Genomic DNA, 14,910 nt, shown 5'->3' with positions numbered 1-14,910 from the left:
TGGATGGATGGATGGATGGATGGGTGGCTGGGTGGCTGGGTGGCTGGGTGGATGGGTCGATGGATGGATGGGTGGGTGGATGGATGGATGGATGGATGAGTGGATGGGTGGGTGGATGGATGGGCAGATGCATGGATGATTGTATGGATGGATAGATGGATAGATAGACAGATGGATATGTGGGTAAATGGATGAATATATGTATGTGTGTATGTATGTATGAATGGATGGATGGATGGATGAATAGATATAGACGGATGGATGGGTGACTAGATATAGACAGATGGATGGATGGGTGAATAGATATAGATGTATGGATAGATAGACAGATAAATGATACATAGAGATGGATGGTTGGATGGTTGGATGGATGGATGGATGGATGGGTGGATGGATGGGTGAATGGATGGATGGGTGGCTGGGTGGATGGGTGGGTGGCTGGGTGGCTGGATGGATGGGTGGCTGGGTGGATGGATGGATGGATGGATGGATGGATGGATGGATGGGTGAATAGATACAGATGAATGGATAGATAGATAAACGATACATAGAGATGGATGGATGGATGGATGGATATATAGAGAGAGACATAGAGAGAGAGATGACAGTTAGATGATGGATAGATAAATAGATGATAGCTTAGTTAACTAGATAGATAATAGGTAGGTAGATAAATAGATAAATTAGATAGATAAATGATAGATGATAGATAGATGATGTATCATCTTACCTGATAAGATGATATCATATATCTTATATCAACAACCCCAACTATGACAGCTATGGAAACACACACGGTATGGTACATCCACCATCTGGGCATGTGAAGGGTGGGCAGGAGAGGGCAGTGTTTCTGGGACTGCTGGTTGTCAGAAAAGGACGTCATGTTTGGTAAAGTAGAGGGTCAGCGAAAATGAGGGAGACGTTCCGCGATAGATGGATTGACACAATGGCTGCAGCAATGGACTCAAACATACCAACAATTGTGAAGATGGCACAGGACCGGGCCGTGTTTCCTTCTGTTGTACGTGGGGTCACCATGAGCTGGAGCCAGCTGGACGGCAGTCAACAACATGATACAGTACAAGCAGAATATATCGTAGACTTCCTGAAGAATGAACAAATCAGTCTTAGAAGAAATATAACCAGAATGCTCCTCAGAAGCGAAGATGGTGAGACTTCAGCTGGCTTACTTGGGACACGTCATCAGGAAAGACCAATAGCTAGAAAAGGAAGCATGGTTGGTAAAGTAGAGGGTCAGAGAGAAGAGAAAAACCCTCCGTGGGATGGACAGACACAGTGGCTGCAACAGTGGACTCAAACACAGCAAGGATCATGGAGATGGTGCAGGACGGGCAATGTTGCCTTCTGTTGTACATGAGGTCACCATGAGTTGGAGCCAACATGGCAACAACTCACAACAACAACAGCTTCAACCTGGGACGAGGCTTCGGTAAACGAAAGCTCTCTCTGCTTGAGTTGGTCTTCTGGGCTGACCCTTTGCTTTTCCTGTTTCTCTCCCTAACTCACCTTCTGTTATGGATTCAGTTGTGTCCCCCACAAAATGTGTGTCAACTTGGCTAGGCCACGATTCCCAGTATTGTGTGGTTGTCCACCATTTTGCAATCTGATGTGATTACCCTATGTGTTGTAAACCCTAACCTCTATGATGTTAATGAGGCAGGATTAGAGGCAGTTAGGTTAATGAGGCCCCATGCACAACGGAACGAAACTCATAGAAATTGTTGAATTGGCGTATGTTCTGCTGTGTATATTCTCAACAATAACAACAAAATAAATTATTTTTAAAAAAGGAAGAAGCAGCGTCTGGGTGACGGCCCAGCAGTGCTGGGGCAGGGACGACCTTTGAGAGAGGTGCCTGAGCATCCAGCCACCTCATTGGCATGGGGGGTGATCGTCAGGGACCCCCGCCATGGGGTTGGTCCCCTGTTCAATGGTGTGTCACCAGCGTGTCCAGGCCAAACTCCACGGTCTCCCACTGTCTAGTTAATAATTTATGGTACTGATGCTGTTTTTAGCTGCCATCAACTCACGGAGACCCCACGCCACCACAGTGGAACACTGCCCAGTCCTGTACCATCTTCACCATCGTTGGTGTGTGTAAGTCCATCGTTGCGACCACCGTGTATTGTGAGCGCCTTCCAACCAGGGGGCTCAGCTTCCAGCACTGTATCAGACACTATTCTGTGGGGATCCATAGGGTTTTCATTGGCTGATTTTCAAAAGTAGATCTCCAGGCCTTTCTTTCTAGTCTGTCTTAGCCTAGAAGCTCCGCTGAAACCTGCTCAGCATCACAGCAACACACAAGCCTCCACTGACAGATGGGTGGTGGCTGTGCATGAGGTGCACTGGCTGGGAATCGAACCCGGGTCTCCCCCATGGAAGGCGAGGACTCTACCACTGAGCCACGCCTGCCGGAAAGCTATAGTAAAGCAGCTGCTGTGGAGTCCGCCACAACTCGTGGTGACCTCGTGCACAACAGAAGGAAATGCCGCCCGGTCCCGCGCGTCTCCATGATCAGTTGTGGATCAGACCTCTGTGATCCAGAGGGTTTCCATTGGCTGACTTTTGGAAGTAGATTGCCAGGCCTTTCTTCCTAGTCTGTCTTACTCCGGAGGCTCTGCTGAAACCTGTTCAGTGTCATGGCAACCCGCAAGCCTCCACAGACAGACGGGTGGTGGCTGTGCCTCAGGCGCTGGCTGGGAATTGAACCCTGGTCTTTCTCGTGGAAGGTGAGGATTCTACCAGTGAACGAGCACTACCCTCGTGATATCTCGTTTAGGGAGCCATTTTACCCCACGCACGGTTCTCTTAAAATTCTTCTCCTGCGAGGAGGCTCTCTGGAGCATGTTCCTATGCTGTTCGTCATGTTCAGAAGCTAGAAAGAAACGACTTATCCAGCAGCTCTCTCAGAATTGCTGGTCCTTTCCAGCATGATTTCCCAAGAAATTAGTCAGGGCTCTAATAAGGGCACGCCCCTCACAGGGACCATTGTCTGAGGCCCAGGGGGATAAATGCTCACTGTCTTAGTCATCTAGTGCTGTGGTAACAGAAATACCACCAAGTGGATGGTTTTAACAAACAGAAGTTTATTATCTCACGGTCTAGGAGGCTAGAAGTCTGAATTCAGGGCACCAGCTCCAGCGGAAGGCTTTCTCTCTCTCTTGGCTCTGGGGGAAGGTCCTCGTTATCAATCTTCCCCTGGTCTAGGAGCTTCTCAGCACAGGGACCCCGGATCCAAAGGACGCGCTCTGCTCCTGGCACTACTTTCTTGGTGGTATGAGGTTCCCCCGTCTCTCTGCTCGCTTCTCTCTTTTATGTCTCAAAAGAGATTGACTCAAGATACAACCTAATCCTGTACATTGAGTCCTGCCTCATTAACATAACCATCTCTAATCCCACCTCATTAACATTGTAGAGGCAGGATTTACAACACACAGGAAAATCACATCAGATGACAAAATGGTGGACAATCACACAATCCTGGGAGTCATGGTCTAGCCAAGTTGACACACATTTTGGGGAACACAGTTCAATCCCTGACACTCACCAAAAGGGCTGCCGTTTTATCCGTAGAGGGAAGCGGCTGCCACCATACCGCGCTCATCCATGAGGCCAACGCCAGGTGCAAACAGCAGGTGGTCAAGGTCCACTCATGCAGATGCGCTGCCACCCACTTTGGGGGGCGCCATATAGGAGGCCTGGTTGCACAGTGGTTAAGCACTCAGCTGCTAACCAAAAGGTCGGCAGTTGGAATCCACCAGCTGCTCCTTGGAAACCCTGTAGGGCAGTTCTACCCTGTCCTATATGGTCACTCTGAGTCGGAACCGACTCTAAGGCGCATAACAAAAGCAACAACGTGTTCATTTATACATCTGGCTCCTGAAAGGGCAGCCCCCCTCCTACCGCGTCCAGACCTCCACCCGGTGACCCTCAGCAGAGAGTTTGTGAATCGGCCTTGACGTTAGATCAGTGACCGTGGAGTCCACCCCGACCCCTGGTGACCCCATGTGTGTCAGAGCAGAACTGTGCGCCCTAGGGTTTTCAGCGGCTGGTTTTTTCAGAAGTAGATTGCCTGGCCTTTCTTCTGAGGAAACTCTGGGTAGACTCGAACCTCCAACCTTTCAGTTAGCAGCCGAGCATGTTCACCATTTGTACCGTCCAGAGACAACCAAAAACCAAACCCATTGCCATTAAGTCAATTCCAACTCATAGTGACCCTATAAGACAGAGTAGAACTGCCCCATAGGGTTTCCAAGGAGCGGCTGGTGGGTTCAAACTGCTGACCTTTTGGTGAGCAGCCGAGCTCTTCCCACTGTGCCGCCGGGGCTCAATGGCGGAGTCACATCTACTGGATTTCAAAATCACAAGGTCACGGCTTGCTGAGTGTGTTAGGATGAACAAGACCAGTTGCTGTCAAGTCGATTCAGACTCATGGTGCCCCCATGTGTGTCAGAGCAGAACTGTGTTCCTTAGGGTTTTCAACGGCTGATTTTTTTAGAAGTAGATTGCCAGGCCTTTCTTCTGAGGCACCTCTGGGTAGACCCAAACCTCCATCCTTTCAGTGAGCAGCGAAGTGGGTTAACCATTTGCGCCAGCCAGGGACTCCACCCTGAGTTTAGCCCAGAGGTATTAGCACGGATACTGGGGGGGGGGGGGCAGAATTTCCGCCCCAGGGACTCGGCATTTCCTGCGGGTGGTAGAACACATCTGGTGTGTTCCATGCTGACGCCCAGTGCCGACGGGCACGGCTGACCTTGACCAGCTGAGGAGGGCGTCCCTTCTGCCTGCTGACCCTTTTGAGGGTTACAAGCCCAAGCTGACAATGCAGACAAACCTTTTGTGTGTGCTTTAGGTGAAAGTTTACAGCTCAGGTTAATTTCTCATACAAAAATTTACACACAGATTGTTGTGTGACATTAGCTGCAATCCCCACAATGTGACAGCACACTCCCCCTTTCCACTCGGGGTTTCCTGTGTCCATTCAACCAGTTCCTGTCCCTTCCTGCCTTCTCATCCCGCCTCCGGACAGGAGCCGCCCATTTGGTCTCGTGTATCTGCTTGAACTAAGAAGCACGCTCCTCACAAGTATTATTTTTTGTATTATAGTCCTGTCTAATCTTTGCAGACAAAACTTTTTATCGATCGTCTTACACCAGGTCCCTGGGTGTGCCAACGGAAACGGGTGTGCCAACGACTAACGGAAAGGTTGGCAGTTTGGACCCACACAGAAGCTCTGTGGGAGAAAGGCCTGGCGATCTGCTTCCAAAAAGATTACACCCAAGAAAACCCTAAGGGGCAGTTCTATCCTGGAACCCATGGGGTCGCCGTGAGTCCGAAGCATCTTGACAGCAACAGTGTTGGGTTTTTGTTTGGGATCATCTTAAATGCTGGCTGTAAACGGCCAAGTTTCCCTACTGCCTACGGTTGCCTTGGAGAAGGCAGTTGATTCAATTATCCCTCAACCTATAAATAACATCTGCATAAACTGTTCAGCTTCAAAATTAGCACTTAAAAAAAAAATCTTGCCTCTTGCTTTAAAAATTGTTCTCAAGACATAGGACGGAACCCAGAGAATATGGCATCTGGGCTCGTTTTTAACTCAGTACTGAAGTCACTCCTGAGGTTCACCCTTCAGCCAAAGATTAGACAGCCCCATAAAACAAAACGAGACTGAAGGGGCACAGCAGCCCAGGGGCAAGGACGAAAAGGCAGGAGGGGACAGGAAAGCTGGTAACAGGGAATCCAAGGTCGAGAAGGGAGAGTGTTGACATGTCGTGGGGTTGTTAATCAATGAATGAGAAGCTAGTTTGCTCTGTAAACCTTCATCTAAAGTACAATAATAAAAAGAAAGAAAGGAAAAAGAAATGCATTCTGTCCCAGTTCTGGATGCCAGAAGTTCAATATCCCAGTGTCCCCAGGACCCACCGTATTCCAAGACGAGCACATGTTAACTGGCAACATCTGCAAAGATACAAGTCTGAAATCAAGGTGTGGGCAGGGCCACCGGCCCTCCTGAGGCTCTGGGGAGGGTCTTTCCGTGTCTCTCCCAGCTTCTGGTAGTCCCAGGTCCTTGTAGCCCTTCCTCTGTCTCTCTGTGTTTCTCCTCGTTGACAAGACACCACTCAGATAGGATCAGGACCCACTCTATTCCAGTAAGGAGCCCTGCTGGTGTAGTGGTTAAGAGCTGGGCTGCTAACCAAGAGGTCGGCAGTTCGAATCCACCAGCCTCTCCTTGGAAACCCTGTGGGACAGTTCTACTCTGTCCTGTAGGGTTAGTATGTTTTTGGTTTACTCTGGGATGGCCTCATGTTAACCTAACTGATAACATTTCAAAAGACGTTACCCAGAAAAGGTCACCTTCCCAGGTACCAGGCGTTAGGACTTCGACATTTCCTCTTTAAGGGACACGGTTCAACCCACGACACCATCTGAGGCCCCCTCCTCAGGGCCCGCGTTAGTTCACCACGTGTTCTCCCGCCGATCTACCAGGCCCCTCCTCTCCAGCGCCACCTGGGACGCCACTGGCTGCGTGCTCGGAAAAGCCCTTTCCTTGCCGCGGGGGGACACGTCCACACCTGGGCAGCTTTTCACCGCATGAGGCTTCAGGAGTCCAGCTTACGCGTTGGCCTGGATTTCAGTCCCTCGCCAAGACTTCCTGAGGGTTATCTTGTGACTCATGTGATCTTTTCTCCCTGCAGGAGGAGGGCGCTACAGACCCAGTTCTCCTTACGGAAATCCTTATGGTAAAGGAACGGTGCCTTCACACACGTGGCAGGAGAAAGTCTCCTTCCACGGGATACTAACCCCATGCCGCGGCGCCGGGGGACGGGGTGCCTATTGTCTCGTCCATGGGGACCTCCTAACCTGCCTCCCTGATGTGTGCGCCCGCCAGCCACCCATGCTATGGGGAGACAGCACGTATGTGACGCAGCCTTGATTTCTTGAAAGGAACTAAGGCCGCTTACAGGGGTGTATGTGTGCACGTGTGTGAATACCGGGGTATTGTCCTTGGCCAGTAACATTGAGCCCACGTCGCTCTTGATTTTCCCCAGTCTCTCCATCAGCAGTAGATGGGGAGGCTCTTGCGCTTACTCGTCACATGAGTTGTCTGTCTGCATGGTGAAGTGCCACCAGCTCCGTGGAGACGTGGAGTTTTGTCTGCCGTGTTCCTTGTCCCATCAGCCTCTCCAACCGTGCTTGTCTTCAGAAAGCATCAGTCAATTCTGAGGAATGAATGAATGAATATGTATGTTTCTCCCTTACAGGCGGAGATGGAGCTTCCACTTATGGCGACCCTCAAGGTAACTGTTTGATTCAGACGCCCCGAACTTGATCTAATAAGAGCACGCCCTTGTAAAGCACCCGCAGGAATGGCCAGGGTTGCTGGTGGATGCTGTCAAGTCGGTCCCAGATCATGTGACCCCAGGCACGACAGAACAAAACACTGCCTGGCCCTGCACCATCCCCATGATTGGCTGTTGGTGATCCAGAGGGTTTTCATGGGCTGATTTTTAGAAGTAGATCGCCAGGCCTTTCTTCCTAGTCTGGAAGCTCTGCTGAAACCTGCTCAGCATCACAGCAACACACAAGCCTCCACTGACAGACGGGTGATGGCTGCACAGGAAGTGCATTGGCCGGGAATTGAACCCAGGTCTCCTGCATGGAAGGCGAGGATTCTAGCACTGAGCCACCAGTGTCCTCATGGAGCCAGTGTCCTCTGTTATTATTTCAACCCAACAGACGTGGAGTCACCACTTCCTATTTGTATTCATTTCATATTTTTATTTTTCTAAAGAAGCTTTTGAACAAAAATGATTGCCCCTCAAAATACAACCAGGAGTCCCTGGGGGGAGCTAATAGTTAACACACTCAATTACTAACTGAAAGTTTGGTGGTTGGAGTCCACCCAGAGGTACCTTAGAAGAAAGGCCTGGCAATCTCCTTCCAAAAAAACTAAAACCAAGGGGGGAAAAAAACCATCGCCATCAAGTCAATTCTGACTTATAGTGACCGTATAGGACAGAGTAGAACTGCCCCATAGGGTTTCCAATGCTGTAAATCTTTATGGAAGCAGACTGCCACATCTTTCTCCCATGGCGCGGCTGGTAGGTTCAAACAACTGACCTTTTGGTTAGCAGCGGGCACTTTAAAATTTCTACAAACCCGTTGCCGTCGAGTCGATTCCAACTCATAGCGACCCTGTAGGACAGAGTAGAACTGCCCCACAGGCTTTCCAAGGAGCGGCTGGTGGATTCAAACTGCTGACCTTTTGGTTAACAGCCAAGCTCTTAACCACTGTGCCCCTAGGGCTCCCTCACTGAAAACCTATGGGGCCCGGATCCAGTCTGACACACACAGGAGCACTGTGAGTCTAGAATGAGTCCCCGGACGCCTCGTGTCACCTCTTGCCACACTTGGAGGAAATTGCTTCTTCGTTTGTCCTGCCCTTTACCATGGGGTCTCCATGAGTTGGGGTCAACTTGACGGCGATTGGTTAGTCCTAGGTTGGGAGAGGAGGACTGGTAAGGCTTCCTGCGGGGGGAACAATATCAAAGCCAAGGCCTAAAGGGTGGTGGGAAGTAGCCAGGGCAGCGAGCGAGGTGTTAGGGAAGAGAGTGTGCCGGGCAGGGCTGGGTGTATTCCTGAGCGTGGCCAGGGCATGGGGCGTGATGGGGAGAAGGACGAGACCCGAGGCTGGCCAGGTAGCCGGATGGAGGGGTCTGCACTGTGTCCCGAGGGGAAGCCATTATCAAGCTTAATAAGAAAAAAAACCAGCACGCCCGACCGCCCCGTCTTAGTCTAGAAGCTCCGCTGAAACCTGCCCACCACGGGTGACCCCGCTGGTATTTAAAATACCGGTGGCGTAACTTCCAGCATCACAGCAACAGGCAAGCCACCACAGTACAACAAATTAACAGACAGGTGGTGGGTACGTGTCTGAGTTTATCTACATGATTGTTTGTACCCATGAAAAACCAGTTGCTGTTGAGTGGACTTTGACTCATGGAGCCCTTGTGTGTGTCAGAGTAGAACTGTGCTCCACAGGGTTTTTCATGATTTGTTTTTCAGAAGTAGATCGCCAGGCCTTTCTTCTGAGGCGCCTCTGGGTGGACTTGAACCTCCCGCCTTTTGGTTAGCAGCCAAGTACTCAACCATTTGCACCAACCCAGGGGCTCCTAGCTTGTGATAATCCCGCCTCAAAGGCGTGGGGGACACCCTTGCCTCCTGTATGCCTGCATCCCGATTCCCAGGGGGTCTTTGACGGAAGGTTACCTGGGTTCTCTTGAGTCTAACATTCTTTGCATGAGAAAACTTTCTACATCTAAAAAGGTGAATATCAATCAAATTAAACAAACAAACACCACGTGCCCACTGTGTGCACAGCACTGTTCAGGGACAAATACAGGAACTGAGTTGTAAACAATTCAACAGAGATTTTCTGTGGGAGGAAATGGAATTGCTGCAGCAAGGAAGCTGGCCCTCAAGAGGACTGCGGCTTACCAGAGAACCCCGTTACCAACGAGTCGATTCCGACACGGAGTAGAACGGCCCTATAAGGTTTCCAAGGAGCAGCCGGTGGATTTGAACTGCCGACATTTTGGTAGCAGCCGTAGCTCACCACAGCTCTTAACCACTGTGCCACCGGGGCTCTGACAAACAGAACCGTCTCCTTTTATAAGAAGCTACAAGGAAGTTGAGGAGGCCCAGAGCGGTGTAAAGAGTTAAGCGCTCGACCATAAGCCAAAAGGTTGGTGGTTCGAACCCACCCAGAGGCATCTTGGAAGACGGGTATGGTAAGCTGCTTCCAAAAGTCCCCGCTTTGAAAACCGGTTGTACTCTGCGCACGTGGGGTCGCCGGGAGTCAGAAGCGACTCCACGCGGCTAACAATAACAACCGCGGGAGGAAGTCAGTTGGGGGAAATCAAAAGGGGCCGCTTCCGGAAAGGTCAAGCAAGGAGGGTCCTTTCGAAGGGGGCGCAAATCTGTCATTGGGCCTCTTGTCCTTTCTTGACTTTGCAACAGATACAAGGGGTCTGGGCTTCAGTGAGATGAAGTATCGAGAAAATGGGGGTTTCACAACAGTCCTGGGAGAAGGACTAGAAGGCAGGAGGGGACAGGAAAGCTGGTAATAGGGAACCCAAGGTTGAGAGGGGACAGTGTTGACATGCCGAGGGGTTGTTAACCAATGTCATAAAACAATATGTATACTGACTGTTTAATGAGAAACTATTTGTTCTGTAAACCTTCATCTAAAGTACAATTTAAAAAAAAGTACAATAAAAAAAAGAAAATACAGGTTTGGAGAATACAGACAGGTGAAGTAAGGTTTATAGGTGGAAGGCTGGTCCCTGGGTAGCACAAATGGTTTGTGCTCTACTACTAACCTAAACGTTGGTGATTCGAACCCACCCAGCGCTGCTGAGGAAGAAAGGCCTGGCGATCTGCTTCCATAAAGATCACAGTCCAGAAAGCCCTATGGGGCAGGTCTACTCTGTACCACGTGGGGTCTCAGCGAGTGGGAATCGACTCAAAGGCAGTGGGTATAAGTGGAAGCAGCTGGGGCCGGGCTAGACTGGTTCTGGTCCAGTCCGGTTCTCAGCCCTGTTTTGAATGCCGTGGACAGGTAAGACGTGGTTAACCACTTTGATGCTTGACGAAAGCAAAATCATTTCTGAGGCTTCATGTTTGATTTGTGTGCTTTCTGTGGGTTACAGGGTGGATGGGCCGAGGTCTGCGATTGTGGGGTGATTTAAAGGAATGACTTTTCTTGCTGGCTGTGCTTTTCTCAAAAGACGTCACTTTTCTCCGCTCCTGCAGGCAACACCATTGCAAGCATAGTGTCCCCCATAGTATCTGTCGTGGTGGTAACGCTGGTGGGGGCGGCCACCAGCTATTTCACCTACAATCGGAGGAAGAACTGTTTCAGGACTAACGGCAAGTTGCACAGAAAAAAAAAAGTGTTTATTTTTGTTTCTAAGGTCTGATAAAAATACTTTCTGGTGTCTTTCACGGGCCATGATGCTATTTCTGTTTATGTCCAATATAGACATCTGGGGCCCTGGTGGCGCAGCGGTTCAGAGCTCTGCTGCTAACCGAAAGGTCGGCAGTTCGAATCCACCAGGCGTTCCTTGGAAACCCTATGGGGCAGTTCTACTCTGTCCTATAGGGTAGCTATGAGTCAGAATCGACTTGACGACAACCGGTTTTTAGCATAAGGACATAATTTCTGTTTAAATTATATTCTGTTGTCTTTGCAGTGAAGGTTGACACAGCAGTGGAGGTTTTCATTCAAAAACTTCTACACAAGTTGTTCGGTGACATTGGTTACATTCTTCTCGATGTGTGAACATTCTCGTTATTTCTGTTCTGGTTGTTCTGTTTCCCTTCATCTAGTTTCCCTGCCCCCTTACTTTTTCATCTTTGTTTTAAAGTCATTGTTGACCGTTTGGTCTCATATAGGTGATTTTTTAAAGGAGCTCAGTACTGGGTGGGGGGGTGGTCTTCATTATTTTGTGAGCCAATTTGTTATTTAGCTACAAGGTGACCTCAGGGATTAGCTTAGGTTTAAGCTTTGAAGAGCATCCCAGGGCGATAGTCTCGGGGAGTCCTCCAGTCTCGATGGGTCCAGTAAGTGTGGATTCTTTAAGAATCTGAGGTTCTGTTCCACATTTTTCTCCCATTCTGTCAGGATATAATGACGTATTTTCAAGTTGGGGCTTCACCATGGACACGTGGGAGCTTGAGAGAAACCAAAACAGGAGTTTTAACCAAAGATGCTTTAAAAAAAAACACAAAAAAAACCTAAAACCCTTTTTGTGATCTGCAAGATTTGGTTTTACCACCCTGGATTTTAAATGATGAATTTACACTGGAAAGCCACAAGCAGGAGGTTTGCATTCAGCTAGTCAACCCCGTTTAAGGTTTTGCTTTTCTCAGTAGATTTTTCCTAGCAGTTGAGGCAGGAAAAACATGTGGGTGGAACCTGAAATATTTGCCCCTCTCCCCCCCAAAAAAACACAAAGTTGTAGAAACCCCACATTTTAAGCGTTTCCGTGGAATTCAGAGGCTGAGCTCAGAGTCTTGAAGAAGCAGAGGGCCACAGTGGCTTTCTGGTCAACCTGGGGTCCAGGCTACGGCTCTGATGAAGCTCCTGTCCACTTAGTCATCTTTGGGGGCAGAGGGTCTCACTGCTGATCAGCGCCCTAAACACGTCTTGTAAATGAGAGCCAGAGGAGAGAGTTAGAAAGAGTAACTCAAACTTTAACCCAAGGTCTCTCAAGTTTTGATGTTCAGACCACTCAAGTCAGAAGCTTCCTCCTTGCCCTAGGAAGCTATCCAAATTGTCTTGGCTTCAGAACTTGTCTAACGCCTGCCCGCGGGCTCCCTCTGGTGATGGTTGGGTGGTACTGATCAACATCCCGGCAAGGGCGAGCTTGGTTCTACCTAACACCCCACCCTGAAAGATTAGGGGGAACCTGGGCTTATAACAGACAATCTCTTTTTCCTGACAAAATGCGTTGTGCGTGAGCAGTATAGCTACACCTATGAATTGAGCGCACCCCAAAGTGTGGCCACCTTGTAGGAAGGGAGTTATAGGGACAGGGGCTACCTAAATGGTGACACCTGTCTGTCTCCTGAAGCAGACTGTTTGGAGACCATGCTTTGATCATCATTTTCAATTGTTATTTTTTTTTTTATAAAATGGAGATAACGCCCACTTCAGCAGTTGTGAAGACGGATGAGACCATATCCAAAGAAGGGCTGCATGCGTTGTAAAAGCTCCTTAAAACTCTTGATTTTGCATGTATATGAGACTCATTGGGCACACCAGTCCAGGAGCAAGGATGAGAAGGCAGGAGGGGCCAGGAACCAGACAAACAGAAATGGGGAGCCCAAGGTCGAGAAGGGGAGAGTGTTGACAAGTTGCAGGGCTGGCAAACAATGTTGCCAAACAATATGTGTATTAATAATTTAAGGAGAAATTAATTGCTTTGTAAACCTTCATCGAAATCACCCACACACACACACACACACACACAATATTGGTTTTATGTTTTGATCAAAGATTCTATAGCAAAACCCTGATCGAAAGGGGGAAACACAAAACAGAATTTGGTGAGTAGCGTCTGGGGTCTTAAAAGCCTGTGAGCAGCCATCTAAGATACTCCACTGGTCCCACCCCATCTGGAGCAAGGGAGAATGAAGAAAACCAAAGACACAAGGGAAAGATTAGTCCAAAGGGCTAATGGACCACAACTACCACAGCCTCCACCGGACTGAGTCCAGCACAACTAGATGGCGCCCAGCTACCACCACTGACTGCTCTGACAGGGATCACAATAGAGGGTACCGGACAGAGCTGGAGAAAAATGTAGAACAAACTTCTAACTCACAAAAAGAGGCCAGACTGGAGAAACCCCGAGAGTATGGCCCCCGGACACCCTTTTAGCTCAATAATGAAGTCACTCCTGAAGTTCACCCTTCAGCCAAAGATCAGACAGGCCCATAAAACAAAAAAATGAGACAAAAGGGGCACACCGGCCCAGGGGCAAGGACTAGAAGGCAGGAGGGGACAGGAAAGCTGGTAACAGGGAACCCAAGGTCAAGAAGGGAGAGTGTTGACATGTTGTGGGGTTGGCAACCAATGTTACAAAAGAATATGTGTGCTAACTGCTTAACGAAGAAGCTAGTTCGTTCTGTAAACCTTCATCTGAAATACAATCACTCTATATATGTGTAGATATATATGTAGATATATATATATATCCCCTGAAGTCTTCTTTACACCTAACAATAGTTCAGCCTACTTAGTAAAGAATGTCTGCCTTGAGCTTTGTGCTCTTTTAAGAACGATCTGTATGGCATCATACTGACAACAGCACCTTGAAAGATCAGATAGGAAGCTCAGGGGCAGTGAGTTTATGTTCATGGGGGAGGAACAATTTGGAAAAGGAGCGTGAGAACGTTGCACAACTTGAAGACAGTAATCCATGTCCCTGAACTGTACCTGTAGAAACTGTTAAACTGGTGTGTGTTCTGCTGCGTATATTCTCGACAACAACAGAAAATAAACAGAACTGTAAAGAACATAGGTTTAATAAAAAAGATACACAGTTATCAATTCACTTAAGATGTTCCAAACCCTTGAGGAATGGCAAAGAGTACAAAATAACGCTGTAAATCAATCCATAACTTCTTTTCCCCAGATATGACACTTTGCTGCCCATTTTTCCTTTCAGAACCCGAGAATGTCTGAGGACTTTGAAAAAAACCCAGTCGAGCAAGACAAGAGCCCCGTCGATCCCTTCAGCAGAAAGTTTATTTTTTCTTGGCAGAATCCGCCGCGCTCAAGTGTTTTCTCTTGTTAGAAAGCGTGAGCTACCTGACAATCCCAAATTCACTGGGCGCATGTGTGTGTAAAGATAAGGCAGACAGGGTGTAACCTCGCCTGGTGAAAAGATTGCTTGATTTATTGGTTTGATCATTAATTCGGACAGAGGAACTCGACTCTGTTTGGAGTTCTTAAACTACCTCATTGTTCAATAACATGCAAACATTTAGCCCTGTTTTGTTTGCCACAAACACAAAGGCAGTGGATGGGCACAGTGCCTGGAGGGATGTTACCAGCTTCTGAGAGGTGACGGATATTTTTGAGGTCTCAAAGGTACTGTGGTCAGAAGGCTAACCTCTGCTAAATGTTTAGGTAGATCGGTAATGCTCTAGCTTTCATCACAGACAATGAAGCTGGATGCGGACCATTATTTCAGCCTCTACTTGTCTGCACAGAAAATCGTTATTGCTTGCAGAAAATAAAGCTGGGCTTTGAAATTTTAAGTGCAAAATTGCTGATGTTAAAAACCATCTAGGGGGTTGGTTTTGGGATAC

At 48.6% G+C, this 14,910-nt stretch overlaps 1 protein-coding gene across 1 annotated transcript in view; it reads left to right on the top strand.

Annotated features, from left to right (window-relative positions):
• Positions 1-14,281, top strand: part of XG (Xg glycoprotein (Xg blood group)) — a 56,774-nt gene extending 42,493 nt beyond the window's left edge. The window contains exons 8-10 of the mRNA XM_023739482.1: positions 7,290-7,325; positions 10,843-10,959; positions 14,265-14,281. Of these exons, the coding sequence (XP_023595250.1) occupies positions 7,290-7,325; positions 10,843-10,959; positions 14,265-14,281 (170 nt within the window). The remainder of the gene's footprint in view (positions 1-7,289; positions 7,326-10,842; positions 10,960-14,264) is intronic.
• The last annotated feature ends 629 nt before the right edge of the window (positions 14,282-14,910 follow it).

This window comes from Trichechus manatus, unplaced genomic scaffold, assembly GCF_000243295.1.
Source record: "Trichechus manatus latirostris isolate Lorelei unplaced genomic scaffold, TriManLat1.0 scaffold00134, whole genome shotgun sequence".
NCBI lineage: Eukaryota > Metazoa > Chordata > Mammalia > Sirenia > Trichechidae > Trichechus > Trichechus manatus.
This window is presented reverse-complemented; position numbering and strand designations above follow the sequence as displayed.